General features: G+C 37.9%; 1 protein-coding gene across 1 annotated transcript in view; it reads left to right on the top strand.

Annotated features, from left to right (window-relative positions):
- LOC134813587 (calcium-transporting ATPase sarcoplasmic/endoplasmic reticulum type-like) overlaps window positions 1-15,184 on the top strand; it is a 77,017-nt gene extending 61,833 nt beyond the window's left edge. The window contains exons 13-23 of the mRNA XM_063821431.1: window positions 2,740-2,881; window positions 3,262-3,378; window positions 6,769-6,926; window positions 7,054-7,130; window positions 10,757-10,857; window positions 11,574-11,757; window positions 11,876-12,212; window positions 12,338-12,531; window positions 12,682-12,946; window positions 13,080-13,315; window positions 13,486-15,184. Coding sequence (XP_063677501.1) covers window positions 2,740-2,881; window positions 3,262-3,378; window positions 6,769-6,926; window positions 7,054-7,130; window positions 10,757-10,857; window positions 11,574-11,757; window positions 11,876-12,212; window positions 12,338-12,531; window positions 12,682-12,946; window positions 13,080-13,315; window positions 13,486-13,517 — 1,843 coding nt within the window. The 3' untranslated portion in view covers window positions 13,518-15,184. The remainder of the gene's footprint in view (window positions 1-2,739; window positions 2,882-3,261; window positions 3,379-6,768; window positions 6,927-7,053; window positions 7,131-10,756; window positions 10,858-11,573; window positions 11,758-11,875; window positions 12,213-12,337; window positions 12,532-12,681; window positions 12,947-13,079; window positions 13,316-13,485) is intronic.
- The last annotated feature ends 212 nt before the right edge of the window (window positions 15,185-15,396 follow it).

The raw sequence follows: 15,396 nt of genomic DNA, 5'->3' as shown, positions 1-15,396 counted from the left end.
TCCGTACCTTGGGTCTATAGCGGCCTAAACCCCATACTTGAAGACTATACGCTTAGTAATACTGAATTTTGGCTGGGTAATATAGCATAATTTCTGCCGTAGTCCGTACCCTTATCCAAAGGTTTCAATCCCTGAATTTCTCCTTTCACTGCAGACAGAACCCTGAAAATTCCATGCGATCAAATATCAAACCTTTACTTTTAATAAAAGATTTTAAAATCGACATAGAAATTCGGCAGAAATTCGATTTATTCATCAAAAAGCCATCGTCTCAATGGCTCTGACTCGGTTCAATGTAAAAACCTTCGCTCTGTGCAATATACCGTCTACAAACTGACAGCACGATGATGACATCTGTACAATGAATACTTCTACTCAGCCTATGTTATTAAGCCCGGTGTTCTGTCTTAATGAAATCCTCCTGTCGACGACAGAGCAACCACCTCCCCACTTTAACTGTTAAATGTACAATTTTAACGGTACAACGTGTGCACCTGTAAATGTACATATTGTATAACCACTTTCAATAGTGTACAATACAAAGTTACATCCGCTTCCCACGGACTTTGCTGTGAGCTTACCACTGCACTGGATCATTGGTTTCCGTCAGCGACCTGACCCGTGTAACTGTAACCTTTAATTGGTTAATTGTATTCGGTAACTAGGTGATTATAGACTGATTATCTCATCATCGATCTGTCATGTGCCCCTCATGGTTTAGTTCCGGCAGTTGAACAAGGCTGGTCCTATTATATTTAATGGGTTCGTGATCCTATTTACTCGCTGTTATATTAAAAACCTATTAAAAAGGGCAAATTAAGGTATTAAAAGTGCAGGATGTAAGCAATTAAAGTAAAAAATGCCTGCCAGGTTAAGACATGCCTGCTTGGAGTGAGAGGTTTAACTCATTACCCCCAAATTAACTACAATTCTGAAGAATTGTAAAACCTTTCAACGCGCCCGAAAACCAGTTTCCGGTAATTATTCCAGATAATATTATGTATGAGCACTCAGTTGTGTTCTTCAAACCACACGACTCTAAAATACTACGCTGCTGAACGATCTAGGAAGGCCACTGCATGAGCTAGGAACGCAACTGCATGAGCTAGGAACGAAGTGAAATACAATCAACTGTACAAATAGCATATATAAATTATAATTGGATAACGGTCGGCTTTGAAACCCAAAGGTCAAACCGCTCCACTCCTCCAGTTAAGTCCAGTTAAGTCTTAAGAATGTACAAGGAATGTACATGTACAAGGTACGAGTCGAGTTTGACGTTTGCTCTAGCGTCCTCCTGACGTTTTTCACGGTCTGGAAACGTTGTATTTTGGAATACTTCCTGTCTCTCCACTAGAAGTCCATGGATCCAGTCAAACTGTAATGGTTTTAATGGTTTTATGCCTCGACACGTGGTGATATGGCTATTTTAATATCCAGAGTCACGTTTCAATATTATATTTATAAGCGTGCACAGTTACCCGTTTATTTCATTACAACTCCACGAACTTTTGAATAACTCCACGGTGGCTGCTGAAGTCTTTACCAAGAGATCTGCTATTTTCAGAGTGTACCCAGCCGTTCCCTGACCGTTTAAACATTCAATATATTATTATTTAACTAACTGTAAACGAAAGACACGGAGATTGTGTTAAATGGCAAATACAGAAGGCAGGTGTTGGGAAGTGTGAGAAATTAGTTTGAGTAATTCTACAGTAAGATGTGTTAGACCTGAGGCTCGGGATTTGCACAGTTTTTTAGAGTGATTTAGATGGCTTGGATATGTTAAAAGGAAAGGGAATTACTAAAGATGCGAAATATTTGGAAAGCGAAGACTGCTTTGGTTGGAATTATATACAAAATGAGTTACTAAACTCTGCGTTTTAATCGTAAACACACCGTTTGCACTTGTGGGGAAGTCCTACTTGTAAATTTCACGGAACATTTGACGTGATCTGATTGAGCTATTGACAGAAGTTTACATCATTTCACAGGAATCCTTGTATCCTCTTACTGTTACTGAACGTTGACAAGTCTAATGCAATTGTAATAACTTACTTATTCTGACATGTAGGTGGCCTATTGGGGGGGGGGGGGGGGGGATCATGCACTTAGTACCTGATTCCCCGCCGCCGCTCTTCTCGTCTCAATATATTTGTAACGACCATATATATTATTGTGTGTCTTCAAGAGTAAAAGTTGATAAGCGCTGCTATATAATATATTGTTGGTACTTGGGAGTTCTCATGTGACAGAGGCTAATTAATCAAGAAAGATAGCCGTACAAATGTTAATTACAGATGTTTTATAACCGAAACTCTTTGTAAGACAAACATTTTAGTCACGTGACTCACAAGGTCGGCCCTCCTCACTGTTGAGGTTTTTGATGAAATTTGTAGTTATAAGGTTGGTATAGTTCCGACTGATATGAGTTGAATGGGTCGGATTAATGAATTGTGAGACCGCTCCTTTTACTCTCTGACTAGTATCGTTCACTAAAAGTTACTAATACCCAATAGTATTAGTAAACATGGCCGGGGGACTTATGCAATATTGCTATTTTGGATATATATTTTGGATATATTACTGATATATGACCAAGTATGAAGTAGGCAATGATGCTCAAAGTCAAAGTTAATATTACAGTAATATTTAACAGAACTGACCTGATAGTATCAGTGACGTTACCTCAAAATACTTAACAATATCTTAACTATCTTAACACATGACCCTTCTCAGTTCACACAACGGAAGACGAGTCCAATGTGCTGGAATACCTGAGTTGCACGAGGTCTCCTTCATTCAGTCCCTTTGTAATGACAGTGGTATTGACTTCAACGAACACAAGAAATTCTACGAGAAGATTGGCGAACCTACAGAGGTGTGTTTACTTAGCTGATAGTCTGTCTGTCTGTTTGTTTGTTTGTTTGTTTGTCAGTTTATCTCTTTCCACTCTCCCCAATATTGGTTTGTTTAAATGCAATATTGGGATTTATCCAGCTCTAGCTGACTAAACATTTACCTCCATCTATAAGTATATTTACAGAGATCATTGCTGATCCTGATATTCAGACATACTATTATACTATAACTCCTACTTAGATATCTAGACATTCCCCATATTCTCACTGTTTTCCCCCAACCAACCCTCAGTAAACACACAGTAACATAACTAATAACTTGCTGGAGTCTCATTGTCTGCCTATTACTGCAGCTAAACACTAAACCTAACTATTATTTGTAATCTCTCCTCCTCTCCAGGTTGCAATGAAAGTACTCTCCGAGAAGATGAACGTTCTGGGATTGGATACATCTAAACTTACTAAGTCACAGCTGGCCAACGTCTGCAGCGACGCTATTGATCAGAAATTCAAGAAGGTAAGATGTTTAATAATTTGTTGAGCTAGTTAGAACTCCTGTACATTTTCTTTTCATTAGCTCTCTCTCTCTCTCTCGCGCGTTTCTTCTTAACAATTAAGTATTTTGCAACTGCAGTAGACTAGACTCAGGCTCTGCAGAGGTAGGCTGTAGAGCTGAGAGAGAGAGATAGAGAGAGAGAGAGAGAAAGAAAGGGAGAGACAGAGAGAGACAGAGGGAGGGATGCCTATACAGTGTACAGCCCTGTACCTTCAGAGCTATCATACTGTCCACTACATCACGTAGTTCGATCTACTGTCGAGCCAGACGCGACCTGACATGTCCTCTTTCCCTAAACCATTTCCACTAACCTTCCATCTCAAAACTCTCTGCAGGCTAATTGTCTAATGAAGGCGTGTAATTTAATAATCGGTTAATTAAATGATCCAGGTTTGCCCTGGAGCTTGGTTAAGGCAAATAATCTCGTAAATCTTCGGTAATGTTAATGAATATATCCTGCCTCGTGTAGCCAGTCCTATCCACTTCACGTGTCCCGGCGGCTTGTTGTACCAGTACCAGGAGTCCGCTTCATCCTGCAAATATTACAATCATCCGTCACATATTTAATACTTTTAATTCCCGGATAAAAGCATTAACCGTGCAAGTCTTCATAACTTACAGAAATTTGTCGCATTCCGAAATAGGAGAATTCCAGCTCGGTCTGCAGAATTGCAGGATCTGTCGAATTAAGGACGGTTATGGATAATTTAAATGAAGGATTTGTGTTGTAATACATACATCGACAACGGCTATAATATCGATCTTTTATTGAACTTTATATGCATTAAAAGGTCACGTATAATGATATTACAGTCCAATAACCTGGGAGAAATATATATACTAGACATACCGCATACATTGAATCTCATCAAATATATCTGGCCACGGTCACACGTGACTATTGTTACGAGCTTGGTTTGTAATGCACGTTATCATCACTCATTACCGTGAAGTAACGTATCACTATTATCAGTAGGTTCTCTGTAGTATCATTATAAGTAATAACAGAAATATTCTAAGATATGTAATATAATAGTAGTGTGGATACTGGATACCATCATGTGATGGATGGTCAGCCAGTCCAACGCAAATATAATATTAATACCCTTAATGAAAAACACATGGGAGTGTAGTAACTAGTATATATAGTAATGAACTGGTCTCAGTTAAGACTGTTAAGGTTGTTATCCAACCCACCGGCCTCCCCCGTGTAGTGTAATATATTTATTATTTAGACGAATGATAAGTTACTCTATAGAAGGTTTTAAGTTAAAGATGTTAGGGCGCTTTTGTTTAAATGCCATTATCATATATAATATCTTTTTAAATGGAGGCCTATAAATAGATTTAATGAGTTATATGTGTACCCCTTTTGAACGTTTAGCTGTTAAAGGCCAGCCCTTTTCCGTAAGACAATAATATGAATAACAGAAAGGGGGTCCTGAGTCTTGGATATTAAATTATATTAACTTATATTAAAGAGTTAAGTTCTCTAAAAAGTTCTCCAACAAGTTTGGGGATTAAGCTGACCTGAAGTTAACTTGGAGTCATTTATAACAAGTAACCGTTTAGTTTATTGATGCAGACTTTAATAAGGAAATTGGGTAAATTTACCGGTGATTCATTGGACTTCCACGATAAATTAACTTAGACATGATCATTTATTACAGCAATTGGTCGACCTCTCAATTGCAAGTAAAGAAATTATCCAACATTCTTAGTCCTGAAGATAAGCAGTAAACCAGTAAAATCTGCATACCAGTAAAATCTGCATACCAGCCACGTACAGACACACGCACCACAAAATTTAGATTCTTAGAATACTGTTCACAGTGTATTTTACAGTACGATTCTATGTGAACTATTACACTATCAGTTTCACATTTCCCTCTAATTAAAACCTGATTACAGCCGCCTCATCTCAGAGTTTTCAATGAATAAAATAACAGGGATAGCTGCACCAGTGTAAAATGTTCACCATGTGTTCTATACTACTATATCGGAGGCGATGCACGCGCACTGCACAGGTGTCCCGTATTTGTCTGATAGACTTACTACATATTGTATACACTATACAGCACCTAGGTGGTGTTGTCAAGGCAGCCATTGATGACACATTAAGTTATTAAGGTGAGCTAGCTTATGAAATGGCTGGATATATACAGTACTTGTCATGATCCAGTGTAACGAAATAGAGGAGCATTTATTTTAGGCAATATGTATGTGTGGTGTAATAGTAACTTAGTATGTAGTAACGATGTTATATATAAACATTATAAACTACTTAGTGTACTATTAAACTAATTAAAAAGCTTGTTATTCTCGAAACTGGACAGTCATTTTTCTCCTCAGAATAATGTATGTTAGCGGAGTATTTCTTACAAAATGTTACTGCTATTTGCTAAGCAGTAGATCATGGAATGCCATCTGTGTCCGGTAAAGGACAACTTGAATAATGAATATGTTCATATAATTGTTCATTTAATGAGTGATAGAGACATGGAAGAGAGCACGTGACCACAGTTTAAAGCGAACGAGTGCCCTAAAGATGTCCGTGTCTGCCATTTCATACCATTTTTCATGCTTGACTTATTGAATGAAATAGCCGTGTAGCATGCAAAAGCGAAAACCCATTATGTGACGTTTATCGTGGATATGTCTACTTAATAGTTATCTGGTTATTCTGAACTAGAGGGAATTTTGGTATCCAATATACAGTACTGAGTACATGCGTGTTCGAGAAGGCATTATATTATGCATTATAATAAGAACTGGTTAAATAATAGTGATACAAAAATCATGTATACAATTTTAGATAGATGTATGTACTCTTAGTCCAAATACTCCTAGCCCAAATTCCATCTGGTGGATTTCTGTGGAACTTTACATATTATTGTGGTAGAGTTTCTTAAAGTAACATATGCGTGATGTGGTCATAATGGAGTTAAAATGAATCACGAAAATGCTCCTCTTATATATAGGTCGGATTGTGACTGGTTCTTTTATAAAGATAGCATCACCGATCTGATTGTGTGAAAGCTCTCTTTATTCGATCCCATATTGTACATCTCTCTACAATACATAACAAAAATAGAATAGGATCGAGAAATATTCCACAACTGTGGGCCAGGCACGTAACGGGAGTCATACGATCACGTGATAAATCGACATATTTCTAACCTCTTAGGATATCATACGGCATACCTTCGCTCACACCAGAGTAACTCATAATATGTACACTGTAGTACAGGCTGGCAATCACATTTGAGTTGGTCACGTACACTTACTTGTCAACGAAAATAAGTTTTTAAAACAGTGAAATGTAAAGTTTTTAAACAATTTTATCCGCAGATTGCCACACTGGAATTCTCCCGCGACCGTAAGAGTATGAGTGTCCTTGTGACCCCCACCGATCCAGCCACTACACAGAAATGTGGCCTGACCTCAACCGAGAAGATGTTTGTAAAGGGAGCTCCTGACTTTGTCCTGGAAAGATGTACTCATATCAGGTTTGTTATTTTCTTATTATTTGTTAACTTGGAAGCTTTACATTTTCTCTTGCTCTAAATTTTTGTTATTTTAGCATTTATATGTGACCGATTTTGAGGCTCAAATTGAAATCAATATCCGTTTCAGAGTAAAGGGAGAGAAGGTACCAATGACCCCAGCTGTTCTCCGAAATATTCTGGACATGATTTCTCTTTACGGAACAGGTAAACCATCGTCTTTGTGGCTAGAGTGAATCTAATAGAAAATAGTTCCTTAAATTTGATTAAATTGCCATCTGTGGTTGTGGTCTACTCTTTTTCTTATACACTTAATGAAGTCTGTGACTTGTTCCGGTTAATTTCTGATTAAGCCAGCTGCATATTTATTTTTTTGACGTCACATTCTTCTTTCGAATTTTAGATTAGTTTTCAAATTTTTGCTACCCGGCACACTTACTCTAGTAGCAGGGAATAGTTGAGTGTGCACTTCGATGTACACGATTTCTGACAACACAGGGTTTTTTGTTAGATCATTCTTAACCAAAATCGATTAGGTACGCAATTTGTGTCGCTAGACATAACCCTACAGGGCAAATTTTCTAAATTACCCTCAGTCGCGTATACGGGATTTTTGTATTTCAGCTCCTAAAGGTCATAGAGACTTAAATTTTAGCTTAAAATTACCGCAATGGCCACATTTATATACAAGTTATGAAGCAACATAAGGTCTCCAGTGCTTCGTTTTATAGATATTGACAAAAAACTGTTTTTTGGCTCAGCGAACCAAAAATGGCACTGAATTTTGGTAACTTGAACTAGGAAGGTCGTAGAGACTTGAATTTTAGCTTAAAATGACCGCAAACATCATATTTATATACAACTTATAAAGCAATATAAGCCCTTCAAGGCTTATTTGTTAAGATATTGACAAAAATCAGTCATTTTGGCTACACGCATTAGGAAAAATACCAAATTAAGCAACTACTTTGGTCTTTTTTTGACAAGTTTTGTGCTCAAGTTATTAAAATGTGCTTTGCAGTTGTATATCGGGTGTTTTCTTCCAATATGGGTTTCGGTATAAATCCGGAAGCACCCGGTTCATGGGTGATAGGGGTTAAAAACCCTGAAATGTCAGGCGATGGGCGAGACAATTGTATGAATTTGGTTATAAAATCACTCTTTGCTATGGTTTGCTTTTTTCCGCTACATCGATCCGCTTTCTTACTACTAATCATCCCCCTCTACATCATTTTCTTTTAGATACATGATTTCTATAAGTTCTTGAAGGTACATCCGGCATGATGTCAAGTCTATATCAAAGCATTTTAATGTGGTTTTAACAAGTTGCAAGATATTCAAGTTCACAAATAAAACAAAGATTGTAGGTTATCCTTCTTTTACATATTGAATAATTTTGGCTACACATGTGAGGAAAGATACCAAATTGGTTTACCAAACAAAGATTGTAGGTTATCTATTATTCTTTACGTGATTATTGACGAAACTTCATAGTCAAACCTGTATTATTTTTTAATATTTAATATTTATCCACACTTTCTATAAGAATATTATTGGGAGTCATTTTTGTGGTTACAATTCGATTCAATCAGTATTTCCAAGCAAAAAAACTGTCCCAAATATCTCCTCCAAATATGGTCCGCTAGTTCGAAATTTAAGCGCTTATAAACGTTATATTATATTATTGTTAGACATTACATTAGGGTAACACTATTGAGACCAGATGTAGTGATCTATTCAGATAAAGCGAAGAAGGTGCATCTGAATGAGGAGAACTTTGGCGATCAAGATAAAAAAGAAAATGAGATATCAGCAGCTGACAGAAGAGATAGAAGCCAACGGATGGGCTTGCAAGCTCCAGACAGTACAAGTTGGAGTTCGAGTCATTTACAACTGCAGCCTCCAAACCGTTATGAACCACCTGAGCGTAAACTAAAGAGAAAAAGGCCTGCATGAAGATCGCTGAAATTAGCATGAGGGCACCATACACCATCTATCTGTCCAGAAACACCATTATATGGACAGATGATTTGGAGTAAGGCCCATAAAACATGTTTGATACCGCTATGAACCCGTTATAAGCCGGGACTACCATGGAAGTGATATTGCTGTGTCGCTGAAAGACCCTACTACCATTCAAAGATGTACCTTATCACGCCAAACAGTCATGCTTGTAGGTGAATACTGAATATGCAATTATATAGTTGAACTACTGTATGATACTCCATTCAAAATAGATTTAAGATGACGTTAATGTACACTGTACAACATCCGCATCCACATCGTTTATCTGTGATCAAAAAGTTACGCTTTGATTTCCCGATTCAAAATACTGTCAACCCGAATAATTTGATAATAACTAAAAATGTACCTTTGAAGGTTAGTATCACCTTGGAAATAATTATTTTTACAAACTACCGTTCAAAACTTATAGAACGGTAGTTAGATTGGCTACCCACAATTATATTACAACGTCGTGGCCCGTGGGGTCAGTCGATATTGTTGCTATACAAATCAGGAGCAAGCGTCTTGAAACAGGATACCATAAATCTGTATAAGTTTTAAGTAGTTTCATTCTACTTTTAATATTATTATTGGGTCGTTTACGTTTAAATTATATTTGGCCATTTTATAGCCTCCCCCTCAAAAAGCCCACAATTACTCAATATGTAAAAGAAGGATAACCTACAATCTTTGTTTTATTTGTGAACTTGAATATCTTGCAACTTGTTAAAACCACATTAAAATGCTTTGATATAGACTTGACATCATGCCGGATGTACCTTCAAGAACTTATAGAAATCATGTATCTAAAAGAAAATGATGTAGAGGGGGATGATTAGTAGTAAGAAAGCGGATCGATGTAGCGGAAAAAAGCAAACCATAGCAAAGAGTGATTTTATAACCAAATTCATACAATTGTCTCGCCCATCGCCTGACATTTCAGGGTTTTTAACCCCTATCACCCATGAACCGGGTGCTTCCGGATTTATACCGAAACCCATATTGGAAGAAAACACCCGATATACAACTGCAAAGCACATTTTAATAACTTGAGCACAAAACTTGTCAAAAAAAGACCAAAGTAGTTGCTTAATTTGGTATTTTTCCTAATGCGTGTAGCCAAAATGACTGATTTTTGTCAATATCTTAACAAATAAGCCTTGAAGGGCTTATATTGCTTTATAAGTTGTATATAAATATGATGTTTGCGGTCATTTTAAGCTAAAATTCAAGTCTCTACGACCTTCCTAGTTCAAGTTACCAAAATTCAGTGCCATTTTTGGTTCGCTGAGCCAAAAAACAGTTTTTTGTCAATATCTATAAAACGAAGCACTGGAGACCTTATGTTGCTTCATAACTTGTATATAAATGTGGCCATTGCGGTAATTTTAAGCTAAAATTTAAGTCTCTATGACCTTTAGGAGCTGAAATACAAAAATCCCGTATACGCGACTGAGGGTAATTTAGAAAATTTGCCCTGTAGGGTTATGTCTAGCGACACAAATTGCGTACCTAATCGATTTTGGTTAAGAATGATCTAACAAACAACCCTGTGTTGTCAGAAATCGTGTACATCGAAGTGCACACTCAACTATTCCCTGCTACTGGAGTAACTGGCAACTTTAAAAAGAGTCTTAGTGACGCGCAGTAACGCGCGGCGGTAAAAATTTACATAAAGTTCCATTTAATTGCGCGGCATTGACGCGCGCTGTAAAAAACTGACGCGCGCTTGCATTGAGCTGAAAAGGTTACGTAAGCAAAAGAGCGAACTTGCCAGAACACCACCGATGACCGAAGGAGGGTCCCGACTTAAAAATTTCGTATTTCAGGTAAAGATACTCTGAGATGCCTGGCACTTGCCACCAGAGACGATCCCCCAGCACTGGACTCCATGAAACTAGAGGACAACAAGAACTTCTCAACTTACGAGGTAAGAATTAAACAGTGAATCGCCACGTAGTATAAGAAATTACCAATGCCTCTATAACCTTGCTCTACGCGTATATCTTACCCTCCGCGTCAGATAAAAATACATCTGTCTCGGATATGGTGATCTGCAAAGAGTAGCAAATATATGTCAAATGCTTTCAAATTTGTATTACAGGGTGGCCTAGGAAGGACCATATTCGATGTGTCAATATCTAATACCCCACAATGCCAAACTTCAAAAATCTGATCAAGCTATATCCAATTATATGATTAAATTGCCAGTTAACCGTCGGCCCGACGAAAGTTGTCCCCCATTTGCCTGATCAAAATATCCACCACCTGCCTCCATCCTCAACTGGAGTTTCACTTTCGCATTATGCGCATGCGATGCGTAGCACAAGAACCGATGTATTTACTTACATCGGCTGACATAACCATTCATTTGTTTGATGCACTTGATAAGAAGTGGCACTTGCACATTTGGCTCTCTCCACGCTACAACTTATATACATTTACTGACTCTATTTCTAAAAGTTAGCGCAATTAGCCAGTGACATGACAAAAACTGACAAGGAAGGAATTTTTCTCCGGTGTCTATGGGCTGGAAAGCATTTGGTGAACCTTAAATCACATTTTCAAGCGATCCTACACATTTTGCAACAAAAATGCCCTCAAACTGTCATCAGGAGCTGTCATTATGTGAAATATTATTTTCAGAGCGACCTGACATTTGTTGGTTGTGTCGGTATGTTGGACCCTCCTCGTGCTGAAGTATATGACGCGATCGAGAGGTGCAGAAAAGCTGGAATTAGAGTCATTGTCATCACTGGTGACAACAAAGGAACAGCTGAAGCTATTTGCCGACGAATTGGAGTATTTGGAGAAGAAGAGAACACCGAAGGTAAATAATCCCACAAATAATAACTACTGATCACTTAATCACTAATACTGGTTACTGAAATTTATCAATTAGTAGACCTAAACTTCGTTTAGCCGATTTATAAATTCATCCATCGCAGGCAAGAGTTACACTGGACGAGAGTTTGATGAACTTACCCCTGAACAACAGAAAACTGCCGTTGCTAACGCAAGTCTTTTCGCCCGAGTTGAGCCAAGCCACAAACAGCGTATTATTGAGTTCCTCCAAGCTGCTGGAGATGTATCTGCTATGACTGGTGATGGTGTGAACGATGCACCTGCTCTCAAGAAAGCTGAAATCGGAATTGCAATGGGAACCGGAACTGAGGTGGCCAAGAGTGCTTCCGACATGGTGCTTGCTGATGACAACTTCTCTAGTATTGTCAGCGCTGTTGAGGAGGGTCGAGCCATCTATAACAACACCAAACAATTCATCAGGTAATTTATAAAGTCCAATTTTTCTTCAAGCACTGTTAAAATTTCTCGAAATATAAATCACATCTTACTGTAACGCCGAATATATTCATCCTTCAAAAGTTTTAACATATCCTTACATTCTACAGATACCTGATCTCATCTAACATCGGTGAGGTTGTTTGTATCTTCCTGACTGCTGCTCTTGGTTTACCTGAAGCCCTGATCCCCGTACAATTGCTCTGGGTTAACTTGGTCACTGATGGTCTGCCCGCTACTGCTCTCAGTTTCAATGCTCCTGATCCCGACATTATGGCTGTACCTCCAAGGAACCCAAGAGAAGGTTTTTTAAGAACTAACCGTCTCGCCAAAAAATTTCAGCATGATGACTCGGATGTGAACTATTCTTCTTAAAATTTCCATCTAAACAGTTTTATAACCTGCTTCATTGTATGATCTATTCTAATTTTAACCAAACCTTACTTCCGCCTAGGTCTGATAACTGGATGGTTGTTCTTCCGATACATGGCAATTGGTCTGTACGTTGGAGTAGCCACTGTAGGAAGCGCTGCTTGGTGGTTCATGTCCTACCCCGGTGGACCCCGTCTCACTTACTACCAGCTGTCTCACCACATGTCCTGTCACCCTGACAACGAAATGTACAAAGGATTCGACTGCGAGATCTTCGGAGATGCTCATCCTATGACCATGGCCCTGTCCGTCCTTGTGACAATTGAGATGCTGAACGCTGTCAACAGGTAATTTGTGTTTTAGCTAATAGAGAAGTGAACTGCGAATCTTATCCATGTACACGGTGCAATAACATGGATTAAGATAAAGTATTAATATTTTCAATCAAACCAGTCAAACGTTAACACTAATTATTAACAGCGTGTCTGAGAACCAATCCCTGCTTACGATGCCCCCATGGAAGAACACATACCTTCTGGGAGCTATCTTCCTCTCCTTCGCTCTTCACTTCGTCATCCTCTACACTCCCTTCCTCTCCCTGATCTTCCAGATCACTCCCCTCTCCTTCTCCGAGTGGGTTGCTGTCTTCAAGTTCTCCATCCCAGTGATGCTGGTTGACGAGTTCCTCAAGTTCCTCTCTCGAAACTTCATCTACAGTAAGTGAACAACGAATTCATAGCTGAACTGCTGAAGCTCAAATTTAATTCCGATCTGATGTAATTTTGTTACAGGTTTCCTTGATTATATTTGCTGTTTTCTTTGATTGTTTTATTCATTTCCAAAAGTAGTATTTAACCGCGATAGATAACAATCTGCTCCGTTTCAGATTACACCCCATCTCACGAGAAAATCCAGTAAAGAGTTTACTCCCCCGAACCCTACTTCTTCAACCGAGCAGTATTTATTAAGCAACCACACGTTCACCTGGGTCAATGTGACACACCCACACACACACGTCCAATATTAGTTGCCATTGAACTTGCAGACTTCCAATTAGTTTTCCTCCTAATTATCGAGTTATTAACTATTTCATCATAGAATGCTCGAGATGGACTGGTCGAATTAAGGGTGGTGTTTTGGTGGTGTTCTATATATAATACTACTGCGAGAGTCTAATATAATACTTATTTGAATTGAGAGTTTATTATTTATACGTAATATGTTAACTAGGCAGAGAGAAATAGAAGCGACTTTGTGCAATGTATATTGTATAGTGATATTATGTACATGATACAATTAATATGCATTGTATAAACCCGTACCCGATTGTGACTATTTTTTGTCGGGAGGATTTCAGGTTCATGTCATTTTTGGGAAGCTTCCTTTTCAAATCTTGAAGGTTTTCGTAGTTTGATCTCTGTAAATATTGTCTTCAGCCGGTGCAAGTATAATCCCTTTTTGGGTGATCTTGAAGTTAAAATGTTCGGTCATTTTGAAATGTTTTGGTTGAATAATATTATTACGTATGTACGAAAAATAGATTATATAACAATCGTTGTCCTGTCGATGTGATGTATATTAAATTTTGTGAAATTAAGCATTAAATTTATCAACTTATTATTTCAGCTATACTACTAAGCAAGTTTCTATAAATATACGTTACACTTCATCTGTTACCAGTCATGCTACTTTCCAGATTTCACCTCTGGGTTTCTCTTACATAGAACGTTATTCATTTAACTTTGGGATGCGGTATTTGGATCTATTTTATTGTTGTGGCTTTTAAAGTACATTGCCGTTATGAAGTTTACCGAAGTGATGCTGCCATGCACTTGTTGCAAATATTATGCTATATTATCAATAACGATCTTAGGAAAGCAATTGTTAAAATTTGCAGCACAGATCTGCAGGCTTTCGCTTGGTACGTTGAAATTATACTTGCCTCACTCGAAAAAGATACCTGAGCCAGAATAGATCTTGTACTTTTTCACCGAGATTGTTTCCGGGGGAACCACCATTTTAGCTTCCTGAGGTCTCAATGGTACCAAGTGTGCACAAAATGGCAGGAGAAACTAAAATAGTTGATCCCCTGGTTTCATATTAATGAAAAGGATGTCTATTTTAGCACCAGGTCTCTTACCTCAGTGAATAGTATGATGACACTAAATAACGTTACTATCGTTTTGAAGAAATACTCCTTGCTCATTGCTGATCTTTTTAGTGTTATCCGGGGCATCGGTGCTAATTTATTTCGAAATCTGTTGAATCTAAGTATTGTTGGGTCGAATTGAAACTGTGTCGTTAAGAATAGCTGCAGTTGGTTGATGCTACATTAAAATGCTATTGTTTGAAGGAGACCATTAAAAATGGGCTCCAGTAGTAATACTACTTACTAGGAGCTTGTTATGCAAATTTACGATTTGCTTGTTGAAATCAACCTCAATTCGACCAAACTACACTTCGATTAATCATGAAAGTTATAACGTTATTACAGACATTGCTTTGAGCTATTTGATCTATATTTTAAAGGATGATATTAAGTGCTAGTTGAACCAATTTCTGACGAGTAAATATTACGGTAAAAATCTTGTTTTAATTGGTAGGTCACAGAAAAACTATCATAAGCTCGAATTTCAAAGCTGAATAACAATAATATTACCACCAAAACAATACAAATAACAATTTAATAATAGTAAATAAGAGTGGTTGTCAATACCTATCACCTATACCCCAAACTACCCCTAGTTTATTGCAATACTAGTGCAACCCGTGCATACGGCCGGGACTTCACTATCGC

The sequence above is a fragment of the Bolinopsis microptera genome, chromosome 3 (genome assembly GCF_026151205.1).
Source record: "Bolinopsis microptera isolate Bmic1 chromosome 3, MBARI_Bmic_1.0, whole genome shotgun sequence".
In the NCBI taxonomy this organism is placed as follows: Eukaryota; Metazoa; Ctenophora; class Tentaculata; order Lobata; family Bolinopsidae; genus Bolinopsis; species Bolinopsis microptera.
Note: the sequence above shows the minus strand (reverse complement) of the source record. Positions and strands in the feature narration are given on the sequence as shown.